At 45.4% G+C, this 21,063-nt stretch overlaps 1 protein-coding gene across 1 annotated transcript in view; it reads left to right on the forward strand.

Moving 5' to 3' along the window:
* Positions 1–21,063, forward strand: part of LCT (lactase) — a 53,988-nt gene that overhangs the window by 22,121 nt on the left and 10,804 nt on the right. Inside the window, exons 6-11 of the mRNA XM_044242566.1 lie at positions 2,120–2,846; positions 6,416–7,061; positions 11,181–12,731; positions 13,352–13,620; positions 18,441–18,731; positions 19,784–19,982. Coding sequence (XP_044098501.1) covers positions 2,120–2,846; positions 6,416–7,061; positions 11,181–12,731; positions 13,352–13,620; positions 18,441–18,731; positions 19,784–19,982 — 3,683 coding nt within the window. The remainder of the gene's footprint in view (positions 1–2,119; positions 2,847–6,415; positions 7,062–11,180; positions 12,732–13,351; positions 13,621–18,440; positions 18,732–19,783; positions 19,983–21,063) is intronic.

The raw sequence follows: 21,063 nt of genomic DNA on the forward strand, positions 1-21,063 counted from the left end.
ATTTTAGCCATTCTGACTGGTGTCAAGTGGTATCTCACTGTGGTTTTGATTTGAATTTCTGTGAGGCTGAGTGATGTGGAACACTTTTTCATGTGTCTGTTGGCCATCTGGATGTCTTCTTTGCAGAAATGTCTGTTCATGTCTTCTGCCCATTACTGCCACATGCTTTTGAACTGTGCTTTCCATCCCGCAGGGCAGTACTTGGAGATTGGGAAATCAATTCAGGGTTTGTTTTGAAATATTAGAAAAAAATATTTTATTTAAAAAAATGAAGGATGGAAAGGCAGAAGGAGAGAAATGGACTAAAAATAAAACAAAATAGAAAATAGACTATTCATGTAAGGATAGCATTTTTATGTTCTGTTGTATTTCAAAATCTCTATCTGAATTTTATTATATGAAATATTAAAATATATAAATATCTACACACAAATAGAGTGATGTATGATTAAAAGCACACTTGTTTATAAATATTTTATTTATTTGAGGGGCTCTCAGTGAGTTGAGCTTCTGCCTTTGGCTTGGGTCATGATCTCAGGGTCCTGGGATTGAGCCCCGCAATGAGCTCTCTGCTCAGCAGGGAGCCTGCTTCCTCCTCTCTCTCTGCCTGCCTCTTTTCCTACTTGTGATCTCTCTCTGTCAAATAAATAAATAAAATCTTAAAAAAAAAGATTTTATTTATTTGAGGGAGAGGGCAATTAGAGGGAGAGGGAGAAGCAGACTCCCTGTTGATTAAGGAACCCAACAGGAGGCTTGATCCTAGGACCTTGGGACCACGACCCAAGCCAAAGGCAGACAGTTAACCATCTGAGACATCCAGGTGCCCCTAAAAGCACAGACTTTGCTCTACAACTTGCAAACTGTGTGATCAAGGAGTTCTCATTTAAAAGAAAATGAGATATGAGTTCACTTACATTAAAAAGGCTGGAGATGGATAATCTAGAGAAGGTATAATTATTGCGAATCCAGGCTCCTATCTCGTTTTATCATCCTTAGTAAGGCTTCTACCTTATGGCCCAGGATGGATGCTTGAGCTCCTATTATATCCACAGTCCAGGCATCATGGAGAAAGGACTGCCACTCACCATGCTCCTTCAGTTCCCCAGGGCAGGTCCCAGTGGAAGAGCTAGAGTTAATATTGAGCCACTGCATTATCAGTAGAGCTATACCAGTAGCTCAGTTATTGAACTGCTTCTGTACCAGCTGGTAACTAGGTGCTGGTCAGCTGATGCCCAGAACTTACTCATTTCTTAAAGTCTCAGTTTCCTTTTCTGCAGGATAAGGATACATAATTGTAGTACTTATCTCATAAATCTGTAAATATTAAATAAGAGACCAACATTCTTATCATAGTGGCCAGTACAGAATTAAGGCATAATGAATTAAAGCCATCATTATTAGCTATGTTGTTTTTATTTAGTTAATTAAGTTATTGAGAGTGAGGTCGGGGAGGGGCAGGGGGAGAGAGTAAATCTTTTTTTTTTTTTTCAAGATTTTATTTACTTATTTGACTCAGAGAGACACAGCAAGAGAGGGAGCACAAGCAGGTGGGGTGGGAGAGGGAGAAGCAGGCTTCCCATGGAGCAGGGAGCCAGATGCAGGGCTCAATTCCAGGACCCTGGGATCAGGACCTGGGCAGAAGGCAGAGGCTTAACGACTGAGCCATCCAGGTACCCAAGAGAGTAAATCTTAGGCAGGAGCCCAGCACAGGGCTTGATATCAGGACCCTGAGATCATGCCCTAAGCAGAAAAAAGAGTCCAATGCTTAGCCCAGGAAGCCACAGAGGCACCCCAATTAGCTATGTTGTTTATAAATAATAATAAGGAAAAAAATGGCATAGAACCAAAGACAGTACTCAAGGACACGCTAATACAGGGAACAGTGGGCTTGGCACAGTGTTTGACTCCTGCAGGAGCAATAATAACTGACCCAAGAACAGGCAATAATAGTAATTTCCCCACCCATCAGTCACTTCCTGTCGACAACTTTGTGGGTATGGTTTTTTCCCTCCGTGTTTCTGGAACCTCCCCTGATGACCCACGTCGCTTTCCATCTGTCTCAGGGCGGAGGTAAGCCGCAGAGTCATCCCTGTGTCCCTTTGTCTTCCCAACCCTGCAGCGGGCCCTGCTCTCCGACAGGCAGCCGGTCCCTTCAGGCCTCCGCGCCGCGGGATGTGGGGCGCGCAGCCAGCTCCTCGCCTCAAGACTCGGCCTACCGGAGAGTCTGGGCAACCTTTGCCAACCAGTCCAGGGCTGAGAGAGACGCTTTCCTGCGGGATGTTTTCCCTGAAGACTTCCTCTGGGGTGTCTCCACCGGAGCCTTCAACGTGGAAGGCGGCTGGGCCGAGGGCGGAAGGGGGCCGAGCGTCTGGGACCCGATGGGGCACCTGAATGCCGCCCGGGGCGCAGTGACGCCGGAGGTGGCCAGTGACAGTTACCACAAAGTGGACATCGATGTGGCCCTGCTCCGGGGCCTCCGAGCCCAGGTGTATAAGTTTTCCATCTCCTGGTCCCGCATCTTCCCCAGCGGCCGCGGGCACCGGCCCAGCCCCCAGGGCGTCGCGTACTACAGCAGGCTCGTGGACAGCTTGTTGGCCGCGGGCATCCAGCCCATGGCCACGCTCTTCCACTGGGACCTGCCCCGGGCGCTGCAGGAGCATGGCGGGTGGCAGAACGACAGCGTGGTGGACGCGTTCCTGGACTATGCGGCTTTCTGCTTCGCCACCTTCGGGGACCTCGTGAAGCTGTGGGTGACCTTCCACGAGCCGTGGGTGATGAGCTACGCAGGCTATGGCACTGGCCGCCATGCGCCAGGCCTCTCAGACCCAGGGGTGGCCTCTTTCAAGGTATGTCTGGGCCCACCTCACTGGGGGAGACATTTCTCTGGGAGTTAGTCATTTTCTCTTCCCTTCAGCAGGACTTTCCTTTTTGTCCTTTAAAAGAAGCCAGAAGTGGGAGGGAAGGCACTGGAAATTGTTAATCACCTTATTTTTCCAGACGCTGTGCTGGCGCTTGGAAAACAGTCATTATGTCCTTGGCACAGCGCAGCTGGCTGAGGGGGGAATTGGGGGTGGGAGAACAGAAACTGCTTCCAATGGTGTCGGTAGAGGGCCGGCGTTTGGGGCCAGAATTGGGGCCAGCACATTCTCCCTGTGGAGAGTGGAAAGTGACAGAAAGCCGAACCCAGACTAACCTAAGCAAAGAGGGAATCTGTCTCCGTAGGAAACTGAAAAGCTGGGTTTTAGCTGGTCACAGTGGAGTTTGATCAGACCTAGAACGGTGCCACTAGTACTCAATTTTTCTTCTTCTCTTGCCCCCCCTACTGGCTTTCTACTTGAACTGCCTGCTAACCAGAGGGCAGCAGCCCCGCTCTCCTCCAAGACCAGCCGGAAAGCAAGCTTGCCTCTCTTCTGGCATTCCCAGCAAATGCCTTCCTGTGTCTTGTGGCTGCTGCCTGGGTTGCATGCCCACCCCCGAGCCAGTCACTGGGTCTAGGCTAGGGGACTGGAATGCCCTGGCTGGTCTGGGTCCCGAGGCCCCTTCTACCCTTCACACACTGGCTGAGAGGAAGGGAGGGAGAAAGGGTTCAGCTTTCCAGAGGCTAGTCAGTGTAGCATTCCCATAAGAAGGGGATGTATATACTGGAGACAATAATTTAAATGGCTTAATATAGGCCCTTTCCGTCCTTTCCATATTTCTTCAAAATCTCAGCCTTCCCTGGCAGCCTGCTTCAGGATGAACTGGTTAGTCTGGCTTTCTCCCACCACACTTGGGGTTCTCTTCTGAAATAGGAGTCTTTGCCCCATACTTGTTAAAGAGGACGCCATGGCTCATGTCCTTGAGATTTAAAGCTTTTTGGAGATGATACAAATACACATAAGAAAATTAGAGAACAGGGCACCTGGCTTGCTCAGTGGGTTAAAGCTTCTGCCTTCAGCTCAGGTCATGATCCCAAGGTCCGGGGATCGAGCCCCACACTGAGCTCTCTGCTCAGTGGCGAGCCTGCTTCCTCCTCTCTCTCTCTGCCTGCCTCTCTGCCTACTTGTGATTACTCTCTGTCAAACAAATAAATAAAATCTTAAAAAAGAAAATTAGAGAACAGTCTCAAATGTCCACAATGAGAGAGAAAAATTGGAATCGGTGACTTGATGAAATGCCAAAAAAATCATAGCACTGAAGTCAAGGCTTCTACTCTGTTCTCGTTCAGCAAGTGACCATACACACTGAAAGAGAACACTTCTGAAAATGGAAGGTTGGAACCTTTCTATTCATCTCTTCATTGTAAAACTCATACTAACCTCTTCTCCTTAGGCTTCTTATCCCTACAAGTGTGGCTCCTGGAAAGCCTACCTCACTTTGGTCCTTCACATCTTGCTCTTATGTATTAATTAAAACAGTATAATGCCTTTAAGGGAAAATTTCATAGAAAAAGTTTCTCTCCTGATTCTGCCCATGTTTCCTTCCAGTCCTGGCTCCCTTGCATTCACAGTGTACCCACAGTGCACTTGATTTAGTGCATTTTTTAAGTTGACTTTTTTTTTTAAAGATTTTATTTATTTATTTGATAGACGGAGATCACAAGTAGGCAGAGAAGCAGGCAGAGAGAGGAGGATGTAGGCTCTCTGCTGAGCAGAGAGCCCGATGTGGGGCTCGATCCCAGGACCCTGGGATCATGACCTGAGCCAAGGGCAGAGGCTTTAACCCACTGAGCCACCCAGGCGCCCCGAGTTGACTTTATTTTTTATAGTAGTTTTAAGTTCATAGCAAAATTGAACAGAAGTTACTTTGATTTCCCATATACTGTCTGCCCCCCGCCACAGCTTCCCCCATTATCAACACCCCCCATTACCAGCATGGTACATTTTTTATAATTGATGACCCTACACTGACACATCACTATTACCCAGTGCCCATTTTTCACCTGACTTGTCATTAACACTTTTCCGTGTTCCGCAGCCACAGTGGCTGGTTCTGCTAGTGTCCTGATAGCCCACCAAGCCCCCTGCCTTACACGGACTCATTTAGGAGGCAAGCAGTCCTACCTTTTGGAAAGGAGTGCAGTTTGCCATGGAGTTTAGGACCCAGTTAAAGACTAACATTTGGAACATGAGAAGCAGTGAGGAATGTCATTTCTAGGGCCTATTTTGATATGAAATTCTTCAATAATAAGTGTCATCATCTTCAGAAGGTAAAAATGAAAAAGGAAAGGAAGCTATGCAGCCACAAGCTCCTGCCTGCACTCCAGGTTTCTGCTTGGTGCTTGTATACACCTTTTTAAAAGATTTTATTTATTTATTTGACAGAGAGGGGGAACACAAGCAGGTTGAGTGGGAGAGAGAGAAGCAGGCTCCCAGCTGAGCAGGGAACCCAATGTGGGGCTTGATCCCTGGGATCATGACCTGAGCTGAAGGCAGATGCCCAATGACTAAACCACCCAGGCACCCATGTATCCACAATCTTCTTTAGTGCTTCTAAATGAATCCATAATTACTGCTTCTTGCAGAAAAGGAAACTGAATGAGAAGATTGAGTTTCCTGAGCAAGTTAGTGACAAAGTCAAGATTAAAATCTATGTGTATTATACTCCAGGCACACCACTTTTGCCTGTTTTCCCATGGTGCTCTGCCAAGGGAAGCTGTTGACTTTTGTAAGACCTTGAGTTAAGTCTACAAAGAGGTTCTTGGGAAAGGGTTTTCTTCCTAGATTTCACTATAGAAAGGAGGACAGGTAGGTTAGAATTATCCCATTCCTTGTATGGCGACTAAAATGATCCCCCCAAATTCATTGTTGATGAATTAGTCAATAAGGATTATTGAGGGCAAAGGCAGAATAGCATTATTTGGGACAATACAGGCCTAGAGTCAGACTTCCTGCATTCTACCCTCTCTGGATCTTGTTTCCCTCATTGTACAGTGGTAATAATAATTATACTTGCCATATAAGGTTGTTGTAAGAAATACATGAGAGAATTCATTGACAATGTTTACTATGAAATATGGTGCTGATGCTGCTGCTATTGACCTGCCTGTGGTGGTGGTGACTCATTAACATTGTCATTGACTTACTGTCTCTGTTGTCTGCATTGTTGATCTTGCCAGCACTGGTGTTGATGGTGTTGTCAGTGTCAACAATGTCCATGTCCTTGATTTATTGACATTATTAGCATCTGTCTTAACTTCTTATTGATATTGTTGACTTGTTGACATTGGCATTAACTTGCTGATGACTTGCTATTGTTGTTTATGTTACTTTTTTTATTGATGTGGACATTTTCACTGTTAATGTTGTCATTAACATTGGTAACCTTGACATTGGTGTTAACTTGTTGATGTTGTAGACTTGTTATTGGCTTATGATTGTTGGCTTTGCTGTTGGTTGTTATGAAGCACTGTATTCCCTTCTTTCTTCCTCACAAGGTGGCTCACTTGGTCCTCAAGGCTCATGCCAGAGTTTGGCACCACTATAATAGTCACTATCGTCTACAGCAGCAGGGACGTGTGGGCATTGTGTTGAACTCAGACTGGGCAGAACCTCTGTCTCCAGAGAGGCCCGAGGACCTCACAGCCTCTGAACGCTTCTTGCATTTCATGCTGGGCTGGTTTGCACACCCCATCTTTGTGGATGGAGACTACCCTGCTGCCCTGAAGGCCCAGATCCAACAGATGAACCAACGGTGCCCCAGTCCTGTGGCCCAGCTCCCTGAGTTCACCGAAGCAGAGAAGCAGCTTCTGAAAGGCTCTGCTGATTTTCTGGGTCTGTCTCATTATACCTCCCGCCTCATCAGCAAGACCCAAGAAGATTCCTGCATCTCCAGCTATGATACCATTGGGGGCTTCTCCCAACATGTGGACCCTATGTGGCCTCAGACCTCATCCCCTTGGATTTATGTAGTACCCTGGGGTATAAGAAGACTGTTGCAGTTTGTATATTTGGAATATACAAGAGGAAAAGTTCCAATCTACCTGGCTGGGAATGGCATGCCCATAGGGGAGACCGAAGATCTCTTTGAGGATTCCTTGAGAGTGGACTACTTCAATAAATATATCAACGAGGTGCTCAAGGGTAAGAATGATGTTGGTGATTGGAAAGTGGGTGGTACTTCTCCAAGTCTTCAGAGTTTTTTTAATGAGACAAAGATAGTCCTCCAAGAAAATGAAGCCAAAAAGTAGTAGTAGTAGTAGTAATAGCATGAATCCTTCACATTACTCTCCCCCAGAAGCCTCAAGTTTTTGCTTCTGTGTTCTTATTTCCTATAATGTCTCCTTCTCCATTCTGCCCATCTGAGTCTTAGCCACTGATCAGGAATCATCTTCTTTTAATGCATTCATTTAACAAAAATGTATTCAGTGCCTATTATGTGCCACACATTGCATAAGAGTGTAGGGGTAAAACATTGAACAAATATCACTTTTTCCCAGCGGACACTCAAAGTCTACAGAGGAACCCAGAAAGTTACAATATAGGATGACAATGGCATTATAAGATGGAACTCCAACCCATTAAATCTTCCATCATTGTTCTGGCCACATTAATCTCCATCTTCTTTAACCAGCTATAACATCTACATTCCACACCATTAACTTTGACCCAGTTAATTCATACTTACAGAATCATTCTTGCCTAAGCAAGCTTCAAATGTATTTAAAATTTTTTTTTAAAATTTTTAATTCCAGTATAGTTAACATACAGTGTTATATCGGTTTTAGGTATACAATATAGTGATGACAATTCTATACATTACTTAGTGCTTATCATGATAAATGTACTCATAATCTCCTTCACCTATTTCACTCATCTCCACACCCCCCTCCTCTTTGGTAACCATCAGCTTGTTCTTTTTTTTAAATTTTTTAAATTTTTGTTTAAAGATTTTATTTATTTGACAGACAGAGATCACAAGAAGGCAGAGAGGCAGGCAGAGAAAGGAGGAAGCAGGCTCCCTGCTGAGCAGAGAGCCCGATGTGGGGCTCAATCCCAGAACCCTGGGATCATGACCTGAGCTGAAGGCAGAGGCTTTAATCCACTGAGCCACCCAGGCACCCCCATCAGCTTGTTCTATGTGACTAAGAGTCTTGGTTTGTCTCTTGTATTCTTTGTTTGTTTTGTTTCTTAAATTCCACATATGAATGAAATCATATGGTATTTGTATTTATCTGATTGACCTGTTTCATTTGGCTTTATACCCCCTCCATCTATCCATGTTGTTGCAGTTGGTAAGATTTCATTCTTTTTTATAGTTGGGTAATATTGTGTTGTATATATAAATACCACATCATTTTTTGATAGAGACTTGGTCTGCCTCCATAATTTGGCTGTTGTAATTAATGCTGCAATGAACAGGGTACATACATCTTTTTGAATTAGTGTTTTTATATTCTTTGGGTAAATACCCAGTAGTAGAATTACTGGATCATAGGGTAATTCTATTTTTAATTTTTTGAGGAACCTCCATGCTGTTTTCCCCAGTGGCTATAGTAATTTACATTCCCACCAACAGTGCATGAGAGTTCCTTTTTCTCCACATCCTCACCAGCATTTGCTGTTTCTTGTGTTTTTTATTTTAGCATTCTGATGGGTCTGAAGTGATATTTCATTGTAGTTTTGATTTACATTTTCCTGACGATGAGTGTTGTTGAACATCTTTTCATGGGTCTGTTGGCCATCTGTATGTCTTCTTTGGAGAAATGTCTGCTTGTGTGTTCTGCCCATTTTAAAAATTGGATTATTTGGGGGGTATTGAGTTGTATCAGTTCATTATTTTGAATACTAACCCTTTATTGGATATGTAGTTTTCAAATATCTTTTTCTATTCCAGAGGTTGTCTTTTAGTTTTGTTTCCTTGGCTGTGCAGAAGCTTTTTATTTTGAGGTAGGCCCAATACTTTATTTCTGGTTTTGTTTTGTTTGCCTCAGGACACATCTAGAAAGATGTCGATATGGCCAATGTTAGAGAAATTACTGCTTATGCTCTCTCTTTTCTATGATTGTTATGGTTTCAGGTCTCATATTTACATTTTTAATACATTTGAGTTTATTTTTGTGTATGGTATAGAAAACTGGTCCAGTTTCATTTTTTTACATGTAGCTAACTTTCCCTGTGCTATTTTTTGAAGAGACTTTTCCCCATATGCCTTTTTATTCTAAGTAAAAAGGAATGGCAAATAGTTTTCATCTCATATGTCAGTGCTAATCAACTGATTATGGCGATAAGTGGCGAGTCACCTGCCTATGTTAAGGGGGCTATGTTGAGAAGATTTCAAGGCCTTGTCTAGATTCACTGAAAGAGTTGATTAGTAATACCTGCCCTAGGCCCTTCAGTAAGGAATGGAGAAACACAGTCACTGTTCCTGAGGCCACTCTCTTATACTTTTCTTGTACCCTTAGCATCAAGATTACAATTCTGTAATCTTCACAATCCTGGAATCCCTTTAAGAGATTATCTCAAGTGATCTTTGAAACAGCCTTGTGCAGAAAATAGGGGCATATTTTTAAAAAAGATTTTATTTATTTGAGAGAGAGCATGTACACAAGCTGGGAGTTGGGGGAGAGACCGAGGAAGAGGGAGAAGCTAGCTCCCCAGGGAGCAGGGAGACCAAGGGATCCTGGGATCATGACCTGAGCTGAAGGCAGCCGCTTAACTGACTGAGGCACCTAGGTACAGTAGGGGCAGATATTATCTTGATGGGACAATTGTGAAAACTAATGCTCAGAGAGATTACATGATGTGCCTGATCAGCCAGTGAGAGGCCTTTTTACTTCTGTCTCAGCAATACCTTATGACAAACCTATGAGGCTTCTATTCATCTTTGTTTCCAGAGCCTTTTACAGCCTGGGACAGTGTAGGTGCTTATTAAATTATTTATTGAATGATTAAGTAAACTATACATAGCATATGAATTATGCCTCTTATACAGTTAGTGTTTGTTGAGAGTCTGTGTAATCTGATAAAAATAGGGCCTAATACGTTGCTGGTTCCCAGTTTGAGCCCAACGCTGTTGCTTTACTCTGAGGCTGGTTCCCAGTTTGAGCCCAAAGCTGTTGCTTTACTCTGAGGCTGGTTTTTCCTTGACTCACCAGACTTTTTCTTCTTCTTCTTCCTTCTTCCTTCTTCCTTCTTCCTCCCTTCCTCTCTTCCTCTCTTCCTCTCTCTCTTCCTCTCTCTTTCCTTCCTTCCTTCCTTTTATTTTCCTTTCTTTCTCTCTCTCTTTCATTTTTCTCATAGTTCTGGAAGCCAGAAGTCCAAAATGGAGATGTCAGTAAGGCTACTCTCCCTCCGAAGTCTCCAAAGTAGACTCCTTCCTTGCTTCTTCCAGCTTCTGGTAGCTCTAAGCATTCCCTGGCTAGTGGCTGCGTCACCCTGATCTCTGCCTCCATCTTCATGTGGACCTTCTCTGTTTCTCTTTTAAGGATTCTTGTCATTGGATTTCTGACTCATCCAGTTTTGCAGGATGATCACGTCTTAAGACCCCTAACTTAATTACATCTACAAAGAACCTTTTTCCAAATAAGATTACATTCACTGGTATGGGAAGTTAAGATTTGAACATATCTTTTTGAGGACTTCTATTCAACGCACTTACCAGGGAACACCTTACTGTAGGCTTTATTTCTCTTTTCTAAGATGGGATGTGTGATCATTTTATGTCAGTATTGCTAAACATAAAAGCAAAAGTACATTTGAGATATTTTTCATTCTATAAAAAACCAAGGAGTCCTGATAAAAGCAGATGGAACACATTCTCGTATTCATTTTAAGGCAGGAATGCTCCTCTGGATTGAGATTTATGGCCACAGATGTGGCCTGATGATTTGTAGGGCCTTGTGGATTTTTCTTTTATTCATTCTAAGGAAAAAGGGTTAGCATTTTTGGGGTAACCCAAGTCCCCTCCAAACTGTGTTTATCAAAAGGAAAACCTTTATTTATTTTTTTAAAGATTTTATTTATTTGACAGAGATCACAAGTAGGCAGAGAGGCAGGCAGAGAGAGAGGAAGAAGCAGGCTCCCTGCTGAGCAAAGAGCCCAATGCAGGGCTCTATCCCAGGACTCTGGGACCATGACCTGAGCTGAAGGCAGAGGCCTTAACCCACTGAGCCACCCACGTGCCCCAAAAGGAAAACCTTTAAATAGCAACATCAGTAATGGAGACTTTAAAATAATCCTGAGTTTTGTTTCTCTCTGTAGCTATCAAGGACGACTTGGTGGATGTTCGATCTTACATTGCTCGTGCCCTCATGGATGGCTTCGAAGGCCCCTCTGGTTACAGCCAGAGGTTTGGGCTGCACCACGTCAACTTCAACGACAGCAGCAAGCCGAGGACTCCCAGGAAGTCTGCCTACTTTTTCACCAGCATCATTGAAAAGAATGGTTTTCTTCCTAAGGTAGTAAAGAGACTGCCATCACCCAGTACATCAAACTTTCCACCTAAAATGAGAGCCTTCACTTTTCCATCTGATGTGCCCTCCAAAGCTAAAGTTGTTTGGGAAAAGTTCTCCAACCAACCCAAGTTTGAAAGAGATCTGTTCTACCATGGCACTTTCCGGGATGACTTTCTGTGGGGTGTGTCTTCATCAGCCTATCAGATTGAAGGAGCTTGGGATGCGGATGGCAAAGGCCCCAGCATCTGGGATAACTTCACCCACACACCAGGGAGCAATGTGAAAGGAGGTGCCACTGGAGATATCGCCTGTGACAGCTATAACCAATTGGATGCAGATCTGAATATGCTTCGAGCTTTGAAGGTGAAGGCCTATCGTTTCTCTCTCTCCTGGTCTAGGATTTTCCCAACGGGAAGAAACAATTCTGTCAACAGACACGGTGTTGATTATTACAACAGGCTGATCAATGGCTTGGTGGCAAGCAACATCTCACCCATGGTGACACTGTACCACTGGGACCTGCCCCAGGCTCTCCAGGATATTGGAGGCTGGGAAAATTCTTCCTTGATTGAGTTGTTTAACAGCTATGCAGACTTTTGTTTCCAGACCTTTGGGGACAGAGTCAAGTTATGGATGACCTTTAATGAGCCCACATACCAGGCATGGTTAGGTTATGGCTCAGGGGAGTTTCCTCCACAGGTGAAGGACCCAGGCTGGGCGCCTTACAGGATAGGCCATGCAATTATCAAAGCTCATGCCAGAGTCTATCACACTTACAATGAGAAATATAGGCAGGAACAGAAGGGGGTAATCTCTTTGAGTCTCAGTACACACTGGGCAGAGCCCAAGTCACCAGAGATCCCGAGGGAGGTGGAGGCAGCTGACCGAACGCTGCAGTTCTCACTGGGCTGGTTTGCCCACCCCATTTTCCGAAATGGAGACTATCCTGATGCCATGAAGTGGAAAGTGGGGAATAGGAGTGAACTTCAACACTTAGCCACTTCCCGCCTGCCGAGCTTCACTGAGGAAGAGAAGAGGTACATCAGGGGCACAGCCGACGTGTTCTGCCTTAACACCTACTCCTCCAGAATTGTGCAGCACAGAACTCCCAGGTTAAACCCACCCTCCTATGAAGATGACCGGGAGACAACCGAGACGGAGGACTCTTCATGGCCTGCCACAGCAATGGACAGAGCTGCGCCCTGGGGGACGCGAAGACTGCTCAACTGGATCAAGGAAGAGTATGGCGACATCCCCATTTACATCACTGAAAATGGAGTGGCGCTGACCAATCCAAAAGTGGAAGATACCGACAGGATATTTTACCACAAAACCTACATCAATGAAGCTCTGAAAGGTAGGTGAGCATTGATACCCCCCTTACAATCTTCCAGCATCCATATGTCACATGCCTGAAATGGTTTGGCAGAGTGGATTACAGACTATCAACAAGTCTCTCTTAGGGCCTAACTCCATAATTCTTTTCCCTTCTGGGAAATCTGAAAAAAAGCTATGGTCATCTTCCCACACATACAGAGTATTTTCATGGGTCCATCCATTCCTTATTGAGCAACTGCTGTGTGACAAGTTCTATTCTAAGTTCAGTGAACAAAAAGATAACATGGAGCTTATATTCTGGTGAGTTCCAGGCACCCCAGAACAAGAAACTCTTCTCTAATTCACATTTGTATGATTAACTTCCCAAGTGGGCTGAGACTCTTGATTTGAGGCACATTCCTTTACCCCAACAAAAGAATTTGATTTTGCAAAGATTGGCCATTAGTCATTGTTTTGAGGGCATCAGTGCTGGCAAAAAAGACAAGGTGATTCGTCTATCTGGGCACACATTATTTGTGTGTAGAAGGTAACAGCTTAGGACTACTGTCTTGAATGAGGTGCCAGTCTTGGCTGGGCTTCTTGGGGAACCTCACCCTCCTGGTGTAAAGTTCTTCTCTTCTCCCTTTGGGATGTTCCCAGCCTACAGACTCGATGGTGTAGACCTTAGAGGCTATTCTGCATGGTCTCTGATGGACAACTTTGAATGGCTGAATGGCTACACAGTCAAGTTTGGACTGTACCATGTTGATTTCAACCACACAAACAGGCCTCGCACAGCAAGAGCCTCAGCCAGGTACTACACAGAGGTCATCACCAACAACGGCATGCCGCTGCCCAAGGAAGACGAGTTTCTCTATGGACATTTTCCTGAGGGCTTCATCTGGAGTGCGGCTTCTGCTGCTTATCAGGTGAGAAGCCCGGGATCATTCAGCATCTGTTGCATACCTCCTAAGTGCCAGGCTGTGGGCTCAGTGCCAAGGGCAGGATGGGGAGGGTCAGATAAGAGCACAGGGTTCTCATAGACCTGTGGGAGGGAAGTACTAGGTGCCATGTGGGGAGTCACAGAGGTCCTTTCCCTGGGCAGCCTGGCTTCTTCACATTCCCGCATTCAGGCAGACCAGCGTGGCTTCTAGGGCTGTGCTGAGATGGGTGTTCAGAGGCAAAATGGAGCAGGTGAAGTTAAGCACCAACACTTAGGCAGAGACATGCAAACAGGAAGCTTCTCTGCTAGAATGTGTCTCTTATCACCCAGTCTCTTCCAAGCAGGCAGTTGACTCAGAGTGGCTGTCACAGGGGCCTGAGCCTGTCCTGATGTCCTGACGACATCCCAGTGTCAGCTTATTCGCGCCAAATGAAGCTCACCAATACAGAAAACATAAGGGTTTACTTTTCCCCCAGAAAAATGAAAGATAAAAAGCAAAGAGTGACTTGCCCAGGCAGTTAGTGGGGAGTCCCTGCTTTCTATCTTCTGCCTCCGTTGATTGTCTTTGAGGCAGGAGTGGGGGAGGATCTGTGTGCTCCCTGTGGGACGTGCTCAGGATCAGCGTGGTGAGCTGATGTGACCCTGGGTGTACTTAGCCCTTAGCTGTGTTCTAGATAGAGCTGCTGAAAATGTTTTTGAGGGAGGTGAGGGTTAGGTACTCCAGATGACCGCCCTGCTAGTTTACAGTGGAGTCTCAGACCAAATTCTGCCGTGTTGAGACATGATTAAGTAAATGTACAAACACAGAAACCGTTCATGGAGCCTGTTCCGTGGGATGGTGGCAACCCCAGTTCTTGGTCCTCTTCAGCGCTCTGGCCAACACCTTGCATGAAAGAATCATTGGAAGATCTATCAAGATTTCATATTCTGTTACTCTCACTTCAGGCCAACAGAACCCGCTGTCCAGGGTTTCCCCAGTTCAGCCTGATGGACACTGGCATGGATGATTCCATGTTGTGGGGCTTTCCTCTACCCTACTGGGTGTTTAGAAGCCTTAGTGGTGTAGCCACTAGATTGTAGGACATTCCTCCCCAACTTGTAACAACTAAATATGTTTCTGGAGGTTGCTAAATGTCTCTTCAGAGGAAAAATAGCCCCTGGAAGAAAACCACTACCCCACAGGTTTACAGCTGGACACAGGAAGGGTTAGGAATTGATTCTAGGGCACAGGGTATAGACCCTACAGGATTCTTAAGCCCGGTCTGTACAAGGGATAGGAGTGTCTTAAAAAGCTTTTAGCCAGTCCACATCTTGAATAATTAAATCAGCATCTGCAAGCCCCCGTTTCTATTCATCAGGTGGTCAGCAGGCACAGTTCTCTCCATTTGTGACCTTAAATCGTCTAATTAGCAAAGTGTCACATATAAAAATTGATGGGAAGAGGGAGATTCAAATTAAAACCACATTGAGATATCATCATACACCAGTTAGAATGGCCAAAATTAGCAAGACAGGAAACAACATGTGTTGGAGGGGATGTGGAGAAAGGGGAACCCTCTTCCACTGTTGGTGGGAATGCAACTTGGTGCAGCCTCTTTGGAGAACAGTGTGGAGATTCCTCAAGAAATTAAAAATAGAGCTTCCCTACGACCCTGCAATTGCACTCCTGGGTATTTACCCCAAAGATACAGATGTCGTGAAAAGAAGGGCCATCTGTACCCCAATGTTTATAGCAGCAATAGCCACGGTCGCCAAACTGTGGAAGGAACCAAGATACCCTTCAATGGATGAATGGATAAGGAAGATGTGGTCCATATATACTATGGAGTATTATGCCTCCATCAGAAAGGATGAATACCCAACTTTTGTAGCAACATAGACGGGACTGGAAGAGATTATGCTGAGTGAAATAAGTCAAGCAGAAAGAGTCAATTATCATATGGTTTTACTTATTTGTGGAGCATAACAAATAGCATGGAGGACAAGGGGCGTTAGAGAGGAGAAGGGAGTTGGGGGAGATTGGAAGGGGAGGTGAATCATGAGATACTATGGACTCTGAAAAACAATCTGAGGGGTTTGAAGTGGCGGTGGGTGGGAGGTTGGGGGAACCAGGTGGTGGGTATTAGCGCGGGCACAGATTGCATGGAGCACTGGGTGTGGTGCAAAAACAATGAATACTGTTATGCTGAAAATAAATTTTTAAAAAATTGATGAGAAGTGCTTAGAGTGCGGGCTATAGCTATCTGGCTAGATATCACCTGGTTGTACATTTTTTTTTCCTTAAAGATTTATTTGAGAGAGCAAGCAAGAGAGAGCACTTAGGGGGGGAAGAGCAGAGGGGAGGGAGAGACAGTCTTAAATAGGCTTTGCACTGAGTGCGGAGTCCAACGCCAGGCTTGATCTCACAACCCAGAGATGAGGACCTGAGCGGAAACCAAGAGTCAAACACTCTCAACTGCCTGCACCAGCAACCCCATACCCCTGATTACACATGCATTCTTTTTAAAACCTTTTATTTGGAAATCTTTTTGAACAGAGAAAAGTTGCAAAAATAGTAGAGGACTCCTATAAACCTTTTCCCCATATTACTCAACTGTTTAAAATTTTACCATTTGCTTTATTTTCTGTGCATGTGTATACATACACACAGATATATGTATATGAAACTGATTCTATCACTTGAATGAGAAGGTGTTTGCCTGGTTTCTCTACTATAAAATTAGTAAGTATTCTGTAGTTATATATAGTAAGTATTTTGTGGGGAGCTACTTGGAGACCTTGTAAGTAACCCGTTCCTCATCAAATTTTACCCACTACTCTAGCAACTGTTAATAATTTCTGCCTGAATTATTATTCAAATCTCACTGAATGATTATTCAGTGAGAGCCAACAGTTTTCTCGTTATATCATTCCGCTCATATTTATGAAGTGGCATCCAACAGAAGGGTCAAGCTTTGACTTTTCCCCTAATTATTTATGCTCTATAAATATGCATCAGCAGCATGGCCTCGTGGAGTCCTGTTTTATTCAATGAGTTATAGTTTTGCTAGTACTATGCGTTTTTTTTTAAGTATTATTTATTTTAATGCTCACATTTTCCCACATTTTACTATGGGGAGTGCCTTTTAGCCAGATCCCGTGTCCTTTCTACATGGTCCGTCATTCCTTGAGCACTTCCTTAGTTCTTCGTGGTACAAGATGCTCCTGGCTCAACTTGGGCCTTTTCTGCCCCAGTCCTGTAACCATCCCTTTCCCAAATGAGCCCCAGCCTCTTAGACTGGATGTGGGCATTTAGAACCCGAGGTCTAGGTGCTGGGTGTGCTCACTGCCACTCAGGGGTCAGCATTCTTCAGCCCTTGCAGCAGACAGAGCCAGGAAATACAAGTGTGAACATGTGCACGCACATGCGTGCACACACACACACACACTTGTATGTATTTCTACATCCATCCCATCTCTAAGTAGACTGAAAAATAGTGAGTTCATACTGATACCTCCGATTCCAATCCAACTCCACAGGCTAAATGCTAGCCTTTCCATCACCCATATTTGTATCTCTTTCTCTAGTGATGAAAAATCTAGCTCCTAAGAGCGTCAATGCTGTCACTTACTTTCTCCATTTCCCTGCATTAACTAATCTCCCAGCCACCAAGGCCATCTCCTGAACTGGTGTGTGCCTGCTGGCCCTGGGCCCGCCGCTCTTCTGAGGGCTGTGCAGGCCACCCCTGGGCGTGTGTTCTTGGCTGGGATACCAGCACTACCTTAGCGGCCTCCAGTCATATAACATCACATCATCTGTGCCGTAGTGCTTTAAAGTCCAGTAGGGGCTCCTGGCTGACTCGGTTAAGCGTCCGACCCCTGATTTCAGCTCTGGTCATGATCTCAGGGTTGTGGGCTCGGGCTCCTCACTTGGCAGGGAGTCTGTTTGGGATTCTTTTTCTCTCTCTCTGCTCCTGCCTCCCAACCCGGCTCATGCATGCTTGCTTTGTCTCCAAAATAAATCAGTATTTTTTTTTTAAAGTAAATTATAGAACTTGTACCTGTTCCATTACCTAAGTCTGTAAGTAGGCATTTGTCTAGTGGCTTATGGTCAATTTTCCTGTAAGATAGGTAGGTAAGAGAGAAAGGAGGCACAGGAGACACAACACGCGTCCTAATTAGGAATTCTGCCTCCAGGGGCGCCTGGGTGGCTCAGTGGGTTAAGCGGCTGCCTTCGGCTCAGGTCATGATCCCAGGGTCCTGGGATCGAGTCCTGCATCGGGCTCCCAACTCAGTGGGAGTCTGCTTCTCCTTCTGCTCTGCCTGCCACTCCCCTTGCTTGTGCTCTCTCTCTCTCTGACAAATAAAATATTGAAGGAAGGAAAGAAGGAAAGAAAAAAAGAGGAAGAAAGGAAAGGAAGGAAGAGAAAGGAAGAAAAAGAAATTAATTCTGTCTCCACAGCTGGCATCAGTGGTATTTGTTTGACCATGGCTGGGGTTGGAGGCATGGGGCATTGTTCATTCAGACTTGTAGTGAGCCCGTGCCATACACCAGACACTGCCCTGTTAAGCGCTGGGACACCAAGACCAAAAGACCCCATGCCAAGGGAGGTCCATCTGCACGCCCACAACTGCGTGATGCAGTGTGGCAGTGCTGGCATGGACAGACAGTGTGTACAGAAGACTGTAGAAGCTCAGAAATCAGAGGGTGGCCAGAGAATTTTCTCAGAGGAGGTGACTCTGACTTGTGACACCCTCATTGACAGAAAGGAACTTGTGGGGGTTCGACTACAGAACTTAACTAGACCATGTCTTTGTCACCTTGAGATTGAAGGTGCGTGGAGAGCAGATGGCAAAGGACTCAGTATTTGGGACACGTTTTCTCACACACCACTGAGGGTTGGGAATGATGACACCGGCGATGTGGCCTGTGACAGTTACCACAAGATTGCGGAGGACGTGGTCGCCCTGCAGAACCTGGGGGTATCCCACTATCGCTTCTCTATCGCCTGGTCTCGAATCCTCCCGGATGGAACCACCAAGTTCATCAATGAAGCGGGCATCAACTACTACGAGCGGCTCATTGACGCGCTGCTGGCTGCCAACATCAAGCCCCAGGTAAGGTCGGGCCCCAGCCAGGTTCTGGTCAAGTCCCTGTGCGGGAGCTAGCTGGACTGGGGGCTCTTTATTCCATGAACAAAATGCTGTTTTCAGATTCAGTTTTTGAACTGTCAAAAATTCACAAGGTGCAGAATTTGAAACGTAAAAGAGTCCACAGTGAAGACTTTCCTTTGATCTCTGACCCCCAGCCATCCAGTTACCCTGCTTAAAGAAGACAGTCCAGTTTGCTAGGTTCTCATGTCCTTCTTTTGCATTGATTAACTAGAAGATGTACACATGTGTGCATGTTTGTTCCTTTCCTGCCTTTTTTCATACTGGTCACATACATGTAGCTTGGTACTTGCTTTTATTTAACGGTATTTCTGACCCATATTTTTGTATCCATATCTAGTTTCCTCACTGATTCTTTTTTAAAGTTACATGCAGTTCTGTTTGTATCTTACCTCTAGAATTACTTTCCTGTTTAGCAACACTCTTCCCTGTGATTCCAGTCTTTTGCCATTTTAACCTCTAGTGCAGTGAGTCGTCACAGACATTCCTAATTTTGCCTTGTTATAAATTGATCTGTAGGTTTTGGTTCTAGGAGCAGAGTTACTGGGGCAAAAGGGCACATGTTTTTCAGCTGGGAGTTATTATGAATAACGATACAGAAGCTCACTTGTGAGCTTACTTGGCTCTCACCAAAATTTTGTGAGCCTAAGGACACCTCTGCATTTCCTCTGTTGAGATTACATACTGCAGCCAGGGTTACAATCTCCCCCCCACCCCCGGCTAATAAAGTGCTCTCTGGACTTCTTCCCTCATACTGGTATGTGATGTGCAGGTCGTCGTGCCCAGGCCAGGGTCACACAGCTGGTAGGTGGCAGAGTCGGCACTCAAACCGGGTCTTCTCCGACCGGGATGTTGACTCACTTCAGGACTGCTGCCCTCCCCCTCCCACCAAAGAACCTTTGAACTGCTTGGTCTCCTCGTTTGTGCTCATGTGTGCAGCAGCAGTGATTTCCCTTGACAGCAGATGGATGGAGCTGCTGGCCTTGCTTTCTCCACAGGTGACCATTTACCATTGGGATCTGCCCCAGGCACTCCAGGATGTCGGAGGCTGGGAGAATGAGACCATTGTGCAGCGGTTTAAAGAGTATGCAGATGTGCTCTTCCAGAGGCTCGGGGACAAGGTGAAGTTTTGGATCACCCTGAATGAGCCTTTTGTCATCGCTAACCAGGGCTATGGCTACGGGACATCAGCTCCAGGTGAGGGTCCCAGTCTCAACTCACCAGCTCTTTGGAGATGGTATTCTGAGCCCCACCAAGACTTGAAATCCAGGTGGCCCTGGAAGAGAAGGCCAAGAAAGCTTGGTAGCACTGCCTCAGAGTCCCTGCCTCTTGTTCAAGGCTGCCTGACATGCAGCAGATTTCCCCTTCTGACGCAACTTTTGGTGAAATACGGATTTTACGTGTCAGTACCTCCAAATGGCTCCATTTCTTTGTGCTTTTTTTTTTGCCCTGCCTCAAATGGAAAGCTTCCTGAGATCAGGGACAGGGACTAATGGTTGTAGGAAAGGATGAGCTGTCGGACTATACAGGTCCACAGTGTCTTTTCTGCAGTTGCAAAACCCAAGTTTCCCAGAATCAATTTGGCTGACCTGAGCTCATCCTGACTTGAACCAATGGGGGGACTGCTCATGGACATGATCTCACTTAGTGTGGGCATTTCTGCTACAGATATGTTAATTATGGAGAGCTCTCCTGGGTCTGGTTGGGGTGCTGTGAAAACATACTATCTGCCAGGTGGTACTTCTCTAAGACACAAAACCCTTGTACGTCTGGACCACATAATCCCTAAGGATTTTGAATAAGGGATTGTGGACTTGTCCTTGTCCCATTAGAACCATCCAATTAACCCTTTCTCAAATTTTGAGCCCGAGAGAGTGAATTTGTGTTCAGGTGACTCCTTGGGATCACGTGTAAAAGCTGGAAGAGGTGTGCCTGGGTGGCTCGGTGGGTTAAGGCCTCTGCCTTTGGCTCAGGTCATGATCCCTGGCTCCTGGGATCAAGCCCCACATCAGGCTCTCCTCAGAGAGCCTGTTTCCTCCTTTCTCTCCGCCTGCCTCTCTGCCTACTTGTGATCTCTGTAAAACAAATAAATAAATAAATAAAGTATTAAGAAAAAAAAAAAAAGCTGGAAAGAGCCACAAATTGTTACCACATTTATCTTCTGTTGGCCCTTGGTGCTTTGTTTACCATTCCTTCAACTTCCTGCAACATGTGAGTTGGCCTTTCTCATGACGTTTCTCTCAAGGAACCTGCTTCCATCAGCTGAATTCTCCAACCC

The sequence above is a fragment of the Neovison vison genome, chromosome 3, assembly GCF_020171115.1.
Source record: "Neovison vison isolate M4711 chromosome 3, ASM_NN_V1, whole genome shotgun sequence".
NCBI classification, from domain to species: domain Eukaryota; kingdom Metazoa; phylum Chordata; class Mammalia; order Carnivora; family Mustelidae; genus Neogale; species Neogale vison.